The following is a 14,548-nucleotide window of genomic DNA, read 5'->3' on the forward strand; positions in this document are numbered from 1 at the left end:
GAAATGGGAATCAGTTTGGCTGTCTCCTCATGCTGTTCTCACCACTGGACCAATGGGGCACATCTCTGCTCTCAAGATTTTTCAATCTCCTTTGCAGATCCTGCCTTCCTGTGGGTTTATGTAGTTCTTATCACAGTGGGGCCCTGATCCTGACTGGGGACTCAGAGCACCACTACAGTGCAAACAATTAGTACTAATATCCTGCTGGAAATGTGTTTTGGTTTTTTTTTAATTTTTATTATTTTGGGGTCTTTTTGTGCTTCCAGGTCAATTTTTTTCCATCGGAGTTTTCTTTGTTTTGTTTGGTTTTGTTTGGAGAATGTGCATGAGAGAGAGCATGAATGGGGGAAGTAGGGAGTGAGTGTAACAGGTCTGTTTTAACGAGGAGAGGAATTCTTTTCACATTTGACCCGGATCTCTGACATGTTTATAAATACCCTATGTCCTATTGTTCTCTTTGCTATGAAGGCTGTCCGATCGAGGGGATTTAATTAAGGTGTGACAGTGGGTTATAATTCATTTGTAGCATCTCACTCTGGTTTAAAAAAAGAAATCTGCCTCCCTGCCATATTTTAGCCTCTTGGCATTGATGTAGAGCAGGGGTCAGCAACCTTTCAGAAGTGCTGTGCCGAGTCTTCCTTCATTCACTCTAATTTAAGGTTTCACGTGTCAGTCATACATTTTAATGTTTTTCTAGAAGGTCTCTTTCTAAAAGTCTATAATATATAACTAAACTATTGTTGTACATAAATGAAATAAGGTTTTAAAAATGTTTAAGAAGCTTCATTTAAAATTAAATTACAATGCAGAGCTCCCCGGACCGGTGGCCAGGACCTGGACAGCATGAGTGCCACCAAAAATCAGCTCGTGTGCTGCCTTCGGCACCCATGCCACAGGTTGCCTACCCCTGATGAAGAGCTTTAAAGTGCAACTATTGGATTGCGTGTATCCTACAACTATCTGCATGAAACTGAGATTACTTGGGAGGGTTTGCAGGTGACTACCTGAGCAGTTCTCCTATACAGTAGCAATTTCCTGCACCGGACTGGGAGCGGAATGGATTTCCACTTTCACTTGGGTTTGTCTCTGGGAAATCCAGTGTTTGAGGAGGAGAATAGCACAGAGAGCCGTCAAGGAAAACATACTTCAGTTGGAATGGCAGAGGGAGAGAAGTGCAACTAGAGGGGAAATGTGAGATACTGAAAGCTGGAACGGAAAGACCTGACAAGGGAAGTGTTGAGAAAACCCAGTATTGTAATAAGATGAGTCAGGCCTCAAAAATCATGATTAGCTTTAAACTCTTGAAATTTAATTTTTATTTTTTTTAATTTACTTCTGGATTTTGAGCTTCCAGAGTTCCATGTTCTCAATCTTTCCTTTGAAAACATGAAGGCTAGAAACATACTTTATCTCTGCTTTCGTTTTGTAATCACATGACACCAGGAGCTGTGACTTTTTAAAAGAACCCCCAAATATGCTGAGATTAGTGATTTCAAACTCAAGACTTGGTGGGATGGTTACTACCAGTTGGACTGGCCCTCCAGTGTCCTGATATCCCAGATCATAGATGTGGGTATGATCCTCCCTGCCAGCAGATGGAAAATGTCAGATTTGTGATGCAGTCATTCATCATGCCTACCACAGCATGCCTCAATGGTTTCCACCTCCAAGGACTGGAAACAATATTTTTTTGTTTGTTGAGACTTTAGTTAAAATTAGTATTGCTTCCTAAAAATCTCCGTAATGAAACCTTTTCCTTCTGAAATGGTGGAGGTCCCTTTTGCGTGTGGCTGCCTGTGCTCGCCGTCCAGCTGAAATGTTCTTGAGCACCTTAATGCTTAATCGAGAAGAAAAATAATTAATTTTCCTAACACATTAATAACACAGCTAACACCTGCCTTTTTGGCGCACTGCAGATGCTTCTATGAGTAGATGAACGTGCACATGGGGACTTTTTGTGCCCGGCAACAGAGGCCACGCAGGTGCCTAGTGTGCAGAGTAGATTTATACTCAATCTTGCTGCAAACGGAAGTGTTTCTGTAGACAAGCTCTAAGAAGAATTTTTCTTAGGGTACGTCTTCACTACCCACCGTATCGGCGGGTAGCAATCGATTGCTCGGGGATCGATTTTATATCGCATCTCATCTAGACGCGATATATCGATCCCCGAACGCGCTTATATCGATTCCGTAACTCCACCAACCCGAACGGAGTTGCGGAATCGACGGGGAGCCGCGGACATCAATCCCGCACCGTGAGGACAGTGAGTAAATCGATCTTAGATACTTCGATTTCAGTTGCGTATCTAAGATCGATTTTCCCCCGTAGTGTACACCAGCCCTTAGATAGTCATGCAATGATGTTTTAGCGGAACACATGAAGATTAAAAAGGAAACAACAAATCAAAATGTTTAGAAATGGCTCGGCCACAGATCAGAAGAGATTTCAAGGTTGGTGTAAAGATGTGTTTAGAGGTCAGAAGCTCAAAATAGCTCACATTGGGGAGCCCCAGGCAATGACTGACAAAGCCCTCAAAGGGTATTTCCCCTCCTCATGAAGCAGAAAGCGGAAAGGTTTCTTCTTACTAGCAATTTGAGGCAACTCAAGCAGATTGAGATATTTCCACTTGAGAGATGCCAGCCACTAATAGAAATGCTCAGCTCTAGAGGGAAACTTTTGCTTTCTTACGTATCTTATTTGCAGTGTTATTGTGGCCACCTTGGTTCCAGAATAGAGACAAGGTGGGTGAGGCAGTATCTTTTATTGGACCAACTTCTGTTAGTGAATGAGCTCTTTGTAAGCTCAAAAGCTTGTATCTTTCACTAACAGAAGTTGGTTAAATAAAAGATTATTACCTCACTCACTTTGTCTCTCATACATATCTTAGGTTTCAGAGTGGTAGCCTTGTTAGTTTGTTTCCGGGAAAACAACAAGGAGTCCTTGTGGCACCTTAGAGACTAACAAATGTATTTAGGCATTTGTAGTGGACCAGGAAAGGCTGATAAAGGTGTAAATGTGGCCGGCTGGTATTTGGAAAGGTAATAATTACCGTTTGTGTGAGATAGGAAGACCATGAATACAATCACTTCTGCTCTACATTCATTCCATTCAACACTGTAACAGGAGAGCCCAGGACAGTGGAAGTTCAGAAAGGCTGTGAGGGAGCCATCAGAATCAGAAGCATGTGGAACTCGTTATCTGCACACATGCATGGAAATGTGTGAACTTGAGAGCCAGGGACTTAACTTGCCTTTACCTTGTTGTCTCTGACAGTGCGCTGGCGAAGAGAAACGAGTTGGGACACGCACCGTGTTTGTTGGCCACCGCCCTGTTTCAGAAACCGATGCTTACGTCGAGCAGAAATTCTGTGATAATAGAATTGTCTCATCCAAGGTAAGTTGGTTCTCTTAATCGGTGAGCTATGGTCATTTAATCAACTGGAAGGCTTGCACGTTTCTGTTCCTGTTCCTCAACCGTATTGTATTTCATCAGTCATGGGTTCCTGACGTTTACTTGAGTAGTTAAAATGCTCTTTGCAAGAAGAAATTGCCCCAGTGTTCAGCTGTTCCATTGCCGGTGTGGTAGGAGTTTTAATAACCAAGATTGTTAATCTAATAGGACAGTGGGTTGTAGTGTAAAATCATATACCTTGTATTAAAGAGACTCTTCTCTCTGAACCCCGCTATTGAGAGGTTGGGGATGAAATGTTATGTTCTGCTCTCTAATTTTGCACAAAATGTCCCACTGAGGTTTAGGAGATATGTGCAAATGATGTTAGAATTGCATTTGTTAATAATACTTGGGAATATTATGATACTCCCTTCTGAATCTAATTTATGATCTACCTGATGCAATCTGAAAGCAGCTTGGAAGCTCATTTTGCACCAAACCACTGGTTTGTAATACACTTCCTTATTAATGCCCACTGAGTGAATGCACACATGAGTTCCCCCTCTGTGCGCTGAATAATATTGAGGCACAAAGAGTAGTACCTGCTTTGATGTTTTCTGGGTCTCCATTGTTTGGAGAGCGAAAATATAAAGACAAGACAATATCTGATGTGATTGGTGACTTACAATGTTTTCATTTGGGATTTGTTTGGTTATTTAAAAAATGGACAGATATCTAGAGGCATGACAGTATTTTTTTTTAAGTGGGACAAAAATAACTTAGTACAGTGTGTATTTTAACTCTTGGCCTTTCCCATAAAGAGGAAACCATGCAGTAGTCTATTAATATAGCACTTGTCTATTCTGAACACAATGTGATGACACCTATCTTCCTTGACATCTATCAAGCTATTGCAAAAGACTTGGAAAAATTGAAATACAATGTCAGACAGCTGGCATCAGCTATTGTTAAGCTAGTTGGGTGACTGTATATTTAGCTTGTTACTAAGGTGGGTTTGGGGATGCCCAGTATATAGTTACAGACTTTAGTCATACTGTACTTATGATTTAAAGGTTACAGTGGGTGCATTTTTTTTCTGCTCTAAACAATTCAAATGTCGGCTGCCTTTTACGTCCTTTTGCTGTCTGCATTAGAACCAGAACTGACTTTGTGCTAGGGACCAGTTTCCTTTGACTTTATCGTATTAGGTCTGCAAGATTGTGCCATTGGGGAATATCCATTTGTGTTTTTGTTTTTTTTTTAATTTTTCTTCAGTGAATAGTTGAATTATTTAAAAAACACTAATCTTGTGTAGAACTTCATGGATTTTTTTGTAAAGTTATTTTCCTATTGATTTTTTGACCTTTTTTATATTTGGGAAGGAAGAGTCCATGCCTGCCCCTCAGTGTTTAAAATGAAGCTAATGTGGACATGGGTCTTTATTGTTTGCTTATTATCTGTGCACAAGTATCATTAATGATGAGTATGACTCTGAGAAAAGGGACTTGTTTTTTTTCAAAGGACACATTTATTTGACCTGTTTTTGTTTCTTAAACTTACTTTTGAAGTTCGTGTTGTTGTTGTTTTTTCCAAAACAAATGATCCAGTGATCTCGCTTTCTCGCCCCCTAAAAAAAAAATATGAGAAACCAAATTGCAAGCAGGGCAACCAGGCCATGTTCCAATAGAAAACATGTGTGCCGTTCCTTTGATTTTTATTTTTTTTTTAAGTGAGAAAAGTGAAAGTATGGGGTCTCAAGATTTTAAGGGGTTATCTTCACAGCTGAGAGAAAAGTTTCATTATTTGAGCATTGTTTCCTTTTGATGTGTGGCATGCAGCACTAAAAGCTGTTTACAGGTGGGAATCCTATTGATTTTTGTACTATTTCCCCTAACCTCCTCCAATTGTTTATGTGGGGAGGACAGGCTGTCAACTTGGGAATCATTGATTTCTTTTTTCTAAATTAAAATCCAGACAGTACTCTAGTTTATAAGTCAATGAAGAAAGCCAGAATTTAAAGTGTAAAGTTAGAAGAAGGAACGTGAAGTTCTGTTGCATATCGATGTGTAATTGTGTTACTGAAGTGTAAAAGCCCAGTGGGCCAGATCTTGATGCTTGCTAAGTCAGGAACACAAAGAGAACTTAAAGCTACATAGTTGAGGAGCCCTTTTAGTGGCTTTGATCAATGAAGGGAGGCTCTAGGCCTGGTAACTTTAGTTAAAGGGCCATGATACCATAGGACTGAAGCCTTTTGTTGCTTAGCACAAATCCAGTAATGGCACTAATAACCCTAGATATATTTACTGTGAATCTTATCCAATAGCCCTTAAACACATGAATAGCTACAGTGATTATTATTATTATTATTATTACTTTTTTTAATGGGTCCACTCCCATGTGAGAGGACTTCAGGATCCAGCACTACTGCATGTCTTCAGCAAACTAGCAAGGGATACATCTAGACCATAGTCTGTCAAAGGAGCGAGGGATTGAAAATGACAGGAGTCTAAATTCCAGGACTTGCAGTTCTGATGTTCATGTCCAGTGGCAAAATAGCACAACTGGACTGAGGGCACTTCCTGAATAATGCGTTCCTCTGCAGCTCTGGTAACTTGCAAGATATAAGACATCAACATTGATAACCTTCTCTTCCCTCCTTCTTCAGTGTTGCCTGATGCATAATGACTGCTTTCAATCTGTATTGCTAAAACTATTGTACGTAATCTGGAAATATGGATCCCCACCTTCTAATGAGCATTACACAGGAGTCTGCAACCTTTCAGAAGTGGTGCGCTGAGTCTTCATGTATTCACTCTAATTTAAGGTTTCACATGCTACTAATACATTTTTATGTTTTTAGAAGGTCTCTTTGTATAAGTCTATAATATATAACTACACTATTATTGTATGTAAAGTAAATAAGGTTTTTAAAATGTTTAAGAAGTTTCATTTAAAATTAAATTAAAATGCAGAGCCCCCCAGACCAGTGGCCAGGACCCGGGCAGTGTGAGTGCCACTGAAAATCAGCTCTCCATAGGTTGCCTACCGCTGGCATAACACAGTCGCCTCTCACTGCAGGTGTTCATGAGACTATTGGCTTGTTCTCATGCTAGAATTAGAATGGTGGCTGGGTGAAGCATGGCCGTAATAGGAATAACCTGACTTTTTTTGAAACGGATGTGCCAGCTAATGTTAGAAAAGCACCCTTCCTATGCCCCCCATCCCCCAACCCATCCTTCAATTAATATACAGGTCTGTCACTCTTACGTGCATTTAACATGCACGAATTCAGCTTTACATGGTTGGCAAAAACAAAAAGAGAAAAATAACAATTTAAATAGTGTTCCTGTAGTGTGGGCAATTCTACCTGCCATTACACTCAGTGTAATTTTGACTATACGCAGTTTTTGCTTGACGCGCTGACCGCGAAACGTAACCCCAGCATAAGATGAAACAGACCTGCAGTGAAATCTTGACGTGTTGTTTTTTTTTGTTTTGTTTTTTTTTTTTTGCTGTGATTCTGTCTCCCAGAACAATTGGAGAAGCAGAGTTCTGTGCTACTGCTGATTTCATAAACTGTTTGTTTCCACCTGCAAGCTACAAAGGCCCAATTAAAAAAAAAAGTAGAGGGGGGAGAAATGGATTTGGGGAGGGAGGGGCAGAAGACAAGTGGATATTTTCTCAACTTAATTGCACAATTGGCACTGCTCATGCATGTGGAAAGGAAGTGCAGTATAGGAGTCAAACAGCTTCTTAGGCTTTTCTGTGGGAAGGAATTGTAATGAGGGTGCAAATATTGACTTTTTAGCAGAGTCCCGGAAGTTTCCTCCAGTCTGTTCCGTACCCAAGCTTTTAGCTCCAGCGTTTTATGTTCTGTCAGAGCTAGATTTGTTCTGTTGAACCAGTTTAATTCTGAGTTCACTGAGTTTTTCTAAGCAATAACCTTGGACTCAAGGTCGGGCAACAAACAATTTAATCTTGTCAGTCTGCGCACATATCTGTCTTCAGTCCCAATGTGGGTCTCGAGGGCTGCAGTCCTATCACACTGCAGCCTTTTATGAGGATGTTAGTTGGGCTCACACTTACTTCCGACAGGAGTGCAATTGCAGGGAAGTTATTGCCCAAAGGAGGGACCATGTGATTCACTTGACATGAGGGGAGAGGAGGGGCGTGGATGGATAAAGGACAGCATGTGGTCCGGAGTGTGGGTTTAATTTTTCCACTGACCTAGTAGATGTAGATAGGGTGAACAGACAGCAAGTGTGAAAAATCAGGACGGGACAGGGGGAGTAGGCGCCTATATAAGACACAGCCCCAAAATTGGGACATCTGGTCACCCTAGATGTAGGCCACCTGTCTCTTCTGTTGTGTGGCAATAAGGCACACTGCAGATGCTCCTTTAACTGTTTCACTGCTGATATTCTAGTAGCAACATCTGCTACTGTCTGTATCCTACAATGCCAAGCTACTTCCATGGTCCGAAAGGCCCAGTAGCTGCCCACCCAGCTATGAAAACCTCCATTCCTCTTCTCTCTTCGCCCACAAACTTCTACCATGCTGTGACCATTGTCCGTGAGAAAACTTGCAACACATACACAATCCAAAACTTAAGGTCAGCTGAAAAACGAGCTGAATTTAATATAAAATAAATCCCTCTGAGGGAACAGCGTCCTCGTTCGTATTTAATTCAGATAAAACTTCCATTCTGGAATTTATCCAGATCTGCTGCAGAATTTCCTTATCACTTTCCCAGTTGTGATGGAGAATTCAAGTAGCTTTGTTGTGGAGTACAGGGCGAGACTCTGTATGTCGCACCTATAAGAGATGCAGACCGGAATTCATAGCCCAGGGGGTAAGTTGGATTTAACCTGCTGGTAGCACTCTTAGAGATAGACTTCCAAGTTCTTTCTTAATGTGCAAGCAGTCAGTCGGTCTTAGGCAGACACATGGTGGTGGAGCTGTTGTTTTTGTTAGTGAGGTCTCTGTGTAGAAACAGTTGTCTCGGGGTGGGGTTGGAAGCTGTGTAAGCGGCAGGAGAGTTTTGCTGCTCTCTGTGAACCAGGCATTGAAGTTGATTTGAGAGTCCTGAAAGGAGACGGTGTCCTGCATGCTGTTTGACTGTCTTATTTTGGGACAGGTGGATGGGCGTTAATCTTAGAATATATCCACGCTCTGCAGCACAGATTTCCTCTCTGCTAGAAAACAGATCCGCAAGGCCCCAGATATCCACTCAGCGGAGTTGTAAAGCATCTTTGTGGCCTCCCAATTCTTCAGGGGTCAAAGTGGCCCCAGAATAATTCTGACGGATCTGCAGACCTATCCAAGTTATAGCAGCCTGTTCCCTACCAGTGGCAGTGCTGCCCAGACCCTCCACAGCAGTGTTCTTTGATGCAGTCCTGCTGCCAGCATCACACCCTGTGTTTCCTATGCTGAGTTTAGAAAGGCAACCTGGAGCTGTTTTCTTCAACCCTTGCCCAGACGGAGTTCTCCCTTGGCTGGATCCAGGGCTTTTAGGGCACTTTTCTGCTGCTCTGCCAGCCCTCTTTATGCATCGCACAAGGACTGGAGAAGGGTTAAGAATCTTTTCTCCCTGTGCCACAGAGCGTATGACCTCAGTGATGTCTGGTCTCTTTGTGAGAGAAACCATAGAGGAAGACTCCTTGATTGTTTGTTTTCCCCCTGTGCATTCATGTAACAGCTACTCACAAAGTGCTCCCTTACTCTCAATATTCGATGCTAATGAGCCTAGATACGATGGTGATAGGCATGTTAAAAGTACACTGAGAGTATACCATTAAAATTGCTTAATGCTATTGTGAGTTTTTGAAGAGGTCCAATAAGAAGAGAACACACACCTGGGCCAATTCTATCCTGGGTATAACATCTGTGAAATTTATACCAGGGATCCATCTGTCCAATATAACTACTTAACCATTTATTTATTTGTTTGTTTGTTTTTAATGAAATCTTATTTCTTAGGATTCTAAACATAAGTTCCCTTTCTTTAACTCTCAATCCCTGGGTAAATGTAGCTTCCTGACAGTTGTCGATCTTTGGTTCTATTGACATTGTGAAAATTTGTGTGCTGGTATTATTTGCGCAGCTTATCTCTCTGTTCTTTCACCTTGTAGTACACTGTCTGGAATTTTCTCCCGAAGAATCTTTTTGAACAGTTTAGAAGAATTGCCAACTTTTATTTCCTTATCATTTTCCTTGTGCAGGTAAGGGCACTTTTTAAATAGAAATGATGCAAGAATTACTGGGTTTTTTTTAAACTGATTGTTCAAAGCTTTAAATGCAACTTTATAAAGGACCGAGACTGAAGACTGGCTCTTTACTGGTGCTTATGAAATCTTTTATTAGTAGCTATGTTTTGTCTCCCGCACACGCATTCAAAATATCGTCACTAGTAACATTTCTGGGGCCATCTCAGACCATAGTGTGATGACTATTGTTACAATTTAAGGGCCCAATTAACGCCATAAGCACCATGAGATCACTCGCATAAATATGTCTACATTGGGGCTGGAAGGTGTAATTTCCATCTTGAGGAGTCATGTTCATGCTAGTTGTAATCAAGCAACATGCTAACATTAGAAGTGTAGCTGCCACAGAGGGAGGGGCTAGCAGCTCAAATACATTCCTAGGGTCTCAGATGAGATCATACGTAGGAAGTCTAGCACCTCCTACTGCTCATACCCCTGTAGTTACACATTTATTTTAGTGCCAGAGCTCAGTCAGATCTAATGTCGGTATCTTTCCTTGAAACTGGAAATTCCACCTCCATCTCCTATGTAGACATACCCGGTGTGAGTAAAACATATGTTAACGGCTGCAGGATTGAAACCTAGCTTTTTCCTACTCTTTATTGCTTCTCCCATCTAACCATTCATTTTTCTCCTTTATAATAAGCAGCCTGGTGATATTATAGTTTGTGTAGATTTAAAAAAAAACAGAAGAGGTGCACAGTGTATCATTTGGATTTTTTTTATATTCAGATGAACATTTATTAAGTGTGAATGTGTGTAGGAGTGTTTTTTGTTTTTGTTTTGTTTTGTTTTGTTTTTTGTAGAGAGATTTTATGCATACTAAATTACAGACATACACATGATGTAATAAGGTGGTCTTTTTTCCATGCTGATTTTCTATGTAAAGAGGGCATTGATCTTGGGATTAGGGGAAATGTTGGTAGATATGAATGCTCATTTTCTGTTACATCAGCTGAAAAATCAGAGAAGTTCCCAAAATATATTTGCAAAACAAAGGTTGCTTTTTTTTTGTTTTGTTTAGCTTTTTTAGTACAATTTGGATGAAACACAGCAAAGTATATTTCCCTTTTTTTTTTTTTTTTTTTTTTTTTTTTTTTAATAGCTGAAATTGGGGTTTTTAAATAATACTCAACTGACTGGTTAAGTCAAACCAGACAGGCAAAACTTCAGCCTACTCATTTGGTAAATGAAGTCTTAGATCTGTTCAATACGGTAGTCTGCAATAAAGGCGTCCTCTGAGGGATTAAGCTGATTAATAGCTCTATGCTTCACTTTTATTAATATTATATAGAGAATCATAGAAATGTAGACTGGAAGGGATCTCAGTAGGTCATCTAGACCAGTCCCCTGCACTGAGACAGGATCTAAGTATTATCTAGACCAGGAGTGGCCAACCTGAGCCTGAGAAGGAGCCAGAATTTACCAATGTACATTGCCAAAGAGCCACAGTAATATGTCGTCCTGCCCACTGGCAGCCCTGCCGATTAGCACCTCTTGCTCCATCCCACACCTCCCAATCAGTTGTTTCGTGGTGTGCGGGAGGCTCGGAGGGGGAGGAGAGAGGGCTTGGCAGGCTCAGGGGAGGGCGTGGGAAGGGGTGGAGTGGGGGCAGGGCCTGTGGCAGAGCCAGGGATTGAGCAGTGAGCATCCCCCAGCACATTGGAAAGTTGGTGCCTGTAGCTCCAGCCCTGGAGTCGATGCCTGTACAAGGACTTGCATATTAACCTCTGAAGAGCCGCATGTCGCTCTGGAGCCACCAGTTGGCCACCCCTGATCTAGACCATATCTGACAGGTGTTTATCTAACCTGGTCTTGAAAACCACCAGTGACAGAGATTCTACAGCCTCCCTAGGTAATTTGTTCCAGGGCTTAACTACCCTTACAGCTAGGAAGTTTTTTCCTAATAACTATCCTAAATTTCTCTTGCTGCAGTTAAAGATTTACTGCTTATCATGTCCTCAGTGGTTAAGGAGGACAATTTATCATCTTCCTCTTTAATAAATAAATAAATGGAGAGATCCTATCTCTTAGAACTGGAAGGGACCTTGAAAGGTCATCAAGTCCAGCCCCCTGGCCTTCACTAGCAGGAGCAAGTACTGATTTTGCCCCAGATCCCTAAGTGGCCCCTCTCAAGGACTGAACTCACAACCCTGGGTTTAGCAGGCCACTGCTCAAACCACTGAGCTATCCCAGCCTTTTTCATACTTGAAGACTGTTTTCATGTCCCCCTCAGTCTTCTCTTTGCCTTGGTTTTTCCGTTGCTTTTAATGTATTTGTAAAGTGTTTTATTGTTACTCTTTTGTCCCTAGTTAGTTTAATCTCATTTTGTGCCGTGGCCTTTCTAATTTTATTCCTACATGCTTGTGGTGGTGTTTTTATTATATGTAGTAGATATATAATTTTGTAATTTGACCCAGTTTCCACTTTTTTGTATGACTGTTTTTTGAATTTCAGGTCGTTGAAGATCTCTTGGTTAATGCAGGGTGGTTTCTTACTATTCTTCCTATCTTTCCTACACCCTGGGATTGTTGGCTCTTGTGCTTTTAATAATGTCTCTTTAAAAATTGCCAACTCTCCTGACCCCCCCCCGCCCCGAGTTGCTTCCCAGAGGATTTTACCTACCAATTTTTTGAGTTTGCTGAGGTCTATTGTCTTTATTCTGCTGTTTTTCCTCCTGCCACTCCTTAGAATCATGAACTCTACCATTTCATGGTCACTTCCACTCAGGCTGCCTTCCACCTTCAAATTCCCAACCCAAGTTCCCTATTGGTCAGAATCAAGTCTAGAACAACCTCTCCACTAGTCACTTTCTCCACCTCCTATAATAAGAAGTGCATTCCAAGAACTTGTGGGATAATCTGTGCCCTGCTGTCTTATTTTCCCAACAGATGTCTGGATAGTTGAAGTCCCCCGTCACCACCAAGTACTGTGTTTTCAATGGTTTGATTAGCTGTTTACAAAAAGATCCTTCCACGGCTTCCTCCTGGTTGGATGGATAATAGATCCCTACCATGACATCACCCTTGTTTTTTATCCCTTTTATTCTTACCCAGAGACCTGCAACACGTCTGTTTTCCACTTCTATCTCAACCTCAGTGCACGTATAATACATCTTTGCTATTCCTCTTCTTTTTTCCCCCTGCTAATCCTTCTTGAAGAAGCTGTTCCCTTCTGTACCAGTATTCCTCCCCGATGGTGCTATTGCAATCCTCTCCAGCTGGATTTCTTCCTCCATCTTGGAGGTCTCCATAGGTATATTTACAATGAATTCCTTGTGTGAATGGATGCTCCTCAGCCTAGCCACCTTCTCCTGTATCTCTCCTACCTGCCTCATGAGTAGGCACCTCTCACCCTGAGTGATCTCCCCAGCCTGACTTTTTGTATTAGGGAAAAGCAGACTACAGTCTCTGCAAACCCACACTAGGACCTGGGTAAAGGCAGGTTCTTTGTCTGGACACAGGTGCAGGTGGCAAAGTCAGGAGCAGTGCTGGTACTGGCAATGGGGCCTTTTTGAACCAGGGTGATTTTTATTCTTCCGCTTAGAAACTTAGAAACTCTCAAATTCCTATGTTTGCTGTCTCCCCTTGGTCACTTAGCCAGATGCTTAAAAGCCAGATGCTATGCTACAGCTTAACAAAATTGGATGCCTAGTAAATTGTTATAAAGCATAATACTCTGCTTCACCTATTTCTGCAGCAGTGATGGAAATCTTTATGGTTGATCTCAACATACTTCCTGTAGACTATGCATAATGTTGCCTGTTTTACACAAAGGGACAAACTCACTTCCGGGATTAGCTGATGCCAATGAAATCCAATGGAGATGCACCACTCCAGTATGTCACAAGTAAACTTGGCCCGTGTATGTACTGAAGTAATGTGCTAAAGTTCAAGATGTCCCTTCAGCATACTTAATAGTCTGAAGTCACAATATTACATCTGATCTTCTGCCCCTCTTAATGGAGTTCGGGGAGACTGGAATAACTGATTTTGTTACCTTACTGAACCTAGTCACCTAGCTGGGTGATGTTGACAAATTTCCTGGCAGTTCAGTTGCGTACCCATTTTAGACATAGACCTAGGGATCTATCTATGAAATCGATCATATGCAGATGGATTAAAGAGCATTTTTCTTGTTTTCTGTTTTTATTCCAAGTACTGTGATCATGTTTAAAGTCAGAAAACTATCCACAAATTGAATTAGAGATAAAAACCACACCTGATACAGGTCACTAACAGACACCTGCCAGGCACTTTTCTTTCTGGAAATACTGAAGATTTCACTTATCTTTAATAAGCACTTAGGGCCATTCCATTCATTTAAAATATCAAGGGGCTACCTTGAGAAATGCCATTTATGGCTGAAATGTTGGTGTCAATCAAGTTAACGTATGCTAAATTAACGGACTTGCCCTAAAGTGTTTCCTTATAAGTGAAGGGTTCAGCAGACTCTTGAATGAGGAGTGCAAAGGAATTGTATGTTGAATTCAGTCCTGTGTTGGGGTTGATCCTGCTCCCACGTAGGCCTTGTGTCCAAAAGTTCATTGACTTCAGTGGCTCAGGGTCAAGTCCATGTTGGGGAGGGAATGTGTCTTTGCTTGAAAGCACACATGAAATATATGTTCATGAAAATACCTTTTAGTTGGTTGCTTGATTGATTAGTATGGCATCCACTGGGTTAATCTACTGAAACTGTTATCTAGACAATTGCTTCTCTGAAGCAACTTAACTCCCTGCAAATAAAGCTGAGTTTGGATAAGTATAGTCAGCACCTTTTTACCAAAATGGGGAAATGAAGGAGATAGGCAGCTTAGGAGCTGGAACATACTTTTGAGTGACAGGGAATGGTCTGGTGCTTCCTGAATCATGGAATTCAGTTGGGTAGAAACA

General features: G+C 41.4%; 1 protein-coding gene across 6 annotated transcripts in view; it reads left to right on the forward strand.

The window, feature by feature from the left end:
* The window catches only part of ATP11C (ATPase phospholipid transporting 11C), a 114,938-nt gene that overhangs the window by 39,009 nt on the left and 61,381 nt on the right, over positions 1 to 14,548 (forward strand). For 5 of the 6 annotated variants that reach the window (XM_030575979.1, XM_030575983.1, XM_030575980.1 and 2 more), the window contains exons 2-3: positions 3,274 to 3,393; positions 9,522 to 9,611. In XM_030575979.1, the coding sequence (XP_030431839.1) occupies positions 3,274 to 3,393; positions 9,522 to 9,611 (210 nt within the window). The remainder of the gene's footprint in view (positions 1 to 3,273; positions 3,394 to 9,521; positions 9,612 to 14,548) is intronic. The other variant, XM_030575981.1, reaches the window with a different exon arrangement.

Source organism: Gopherus evgoodei, chromosome 9 (assembly GCF_007399415.2).
Source record: "Gopherus evgoodei ecotype Sinaloan lineage chromosome 9, rGopEvg1_v1.p, whole genome shotgun sequence".
Classification (NCBI taxonomy): domain Eukaryota; kingdom Metazoa; phylum Chordata; order Testudines; family Testudinidae; genus Gopherus; species Gopherus evgoodei.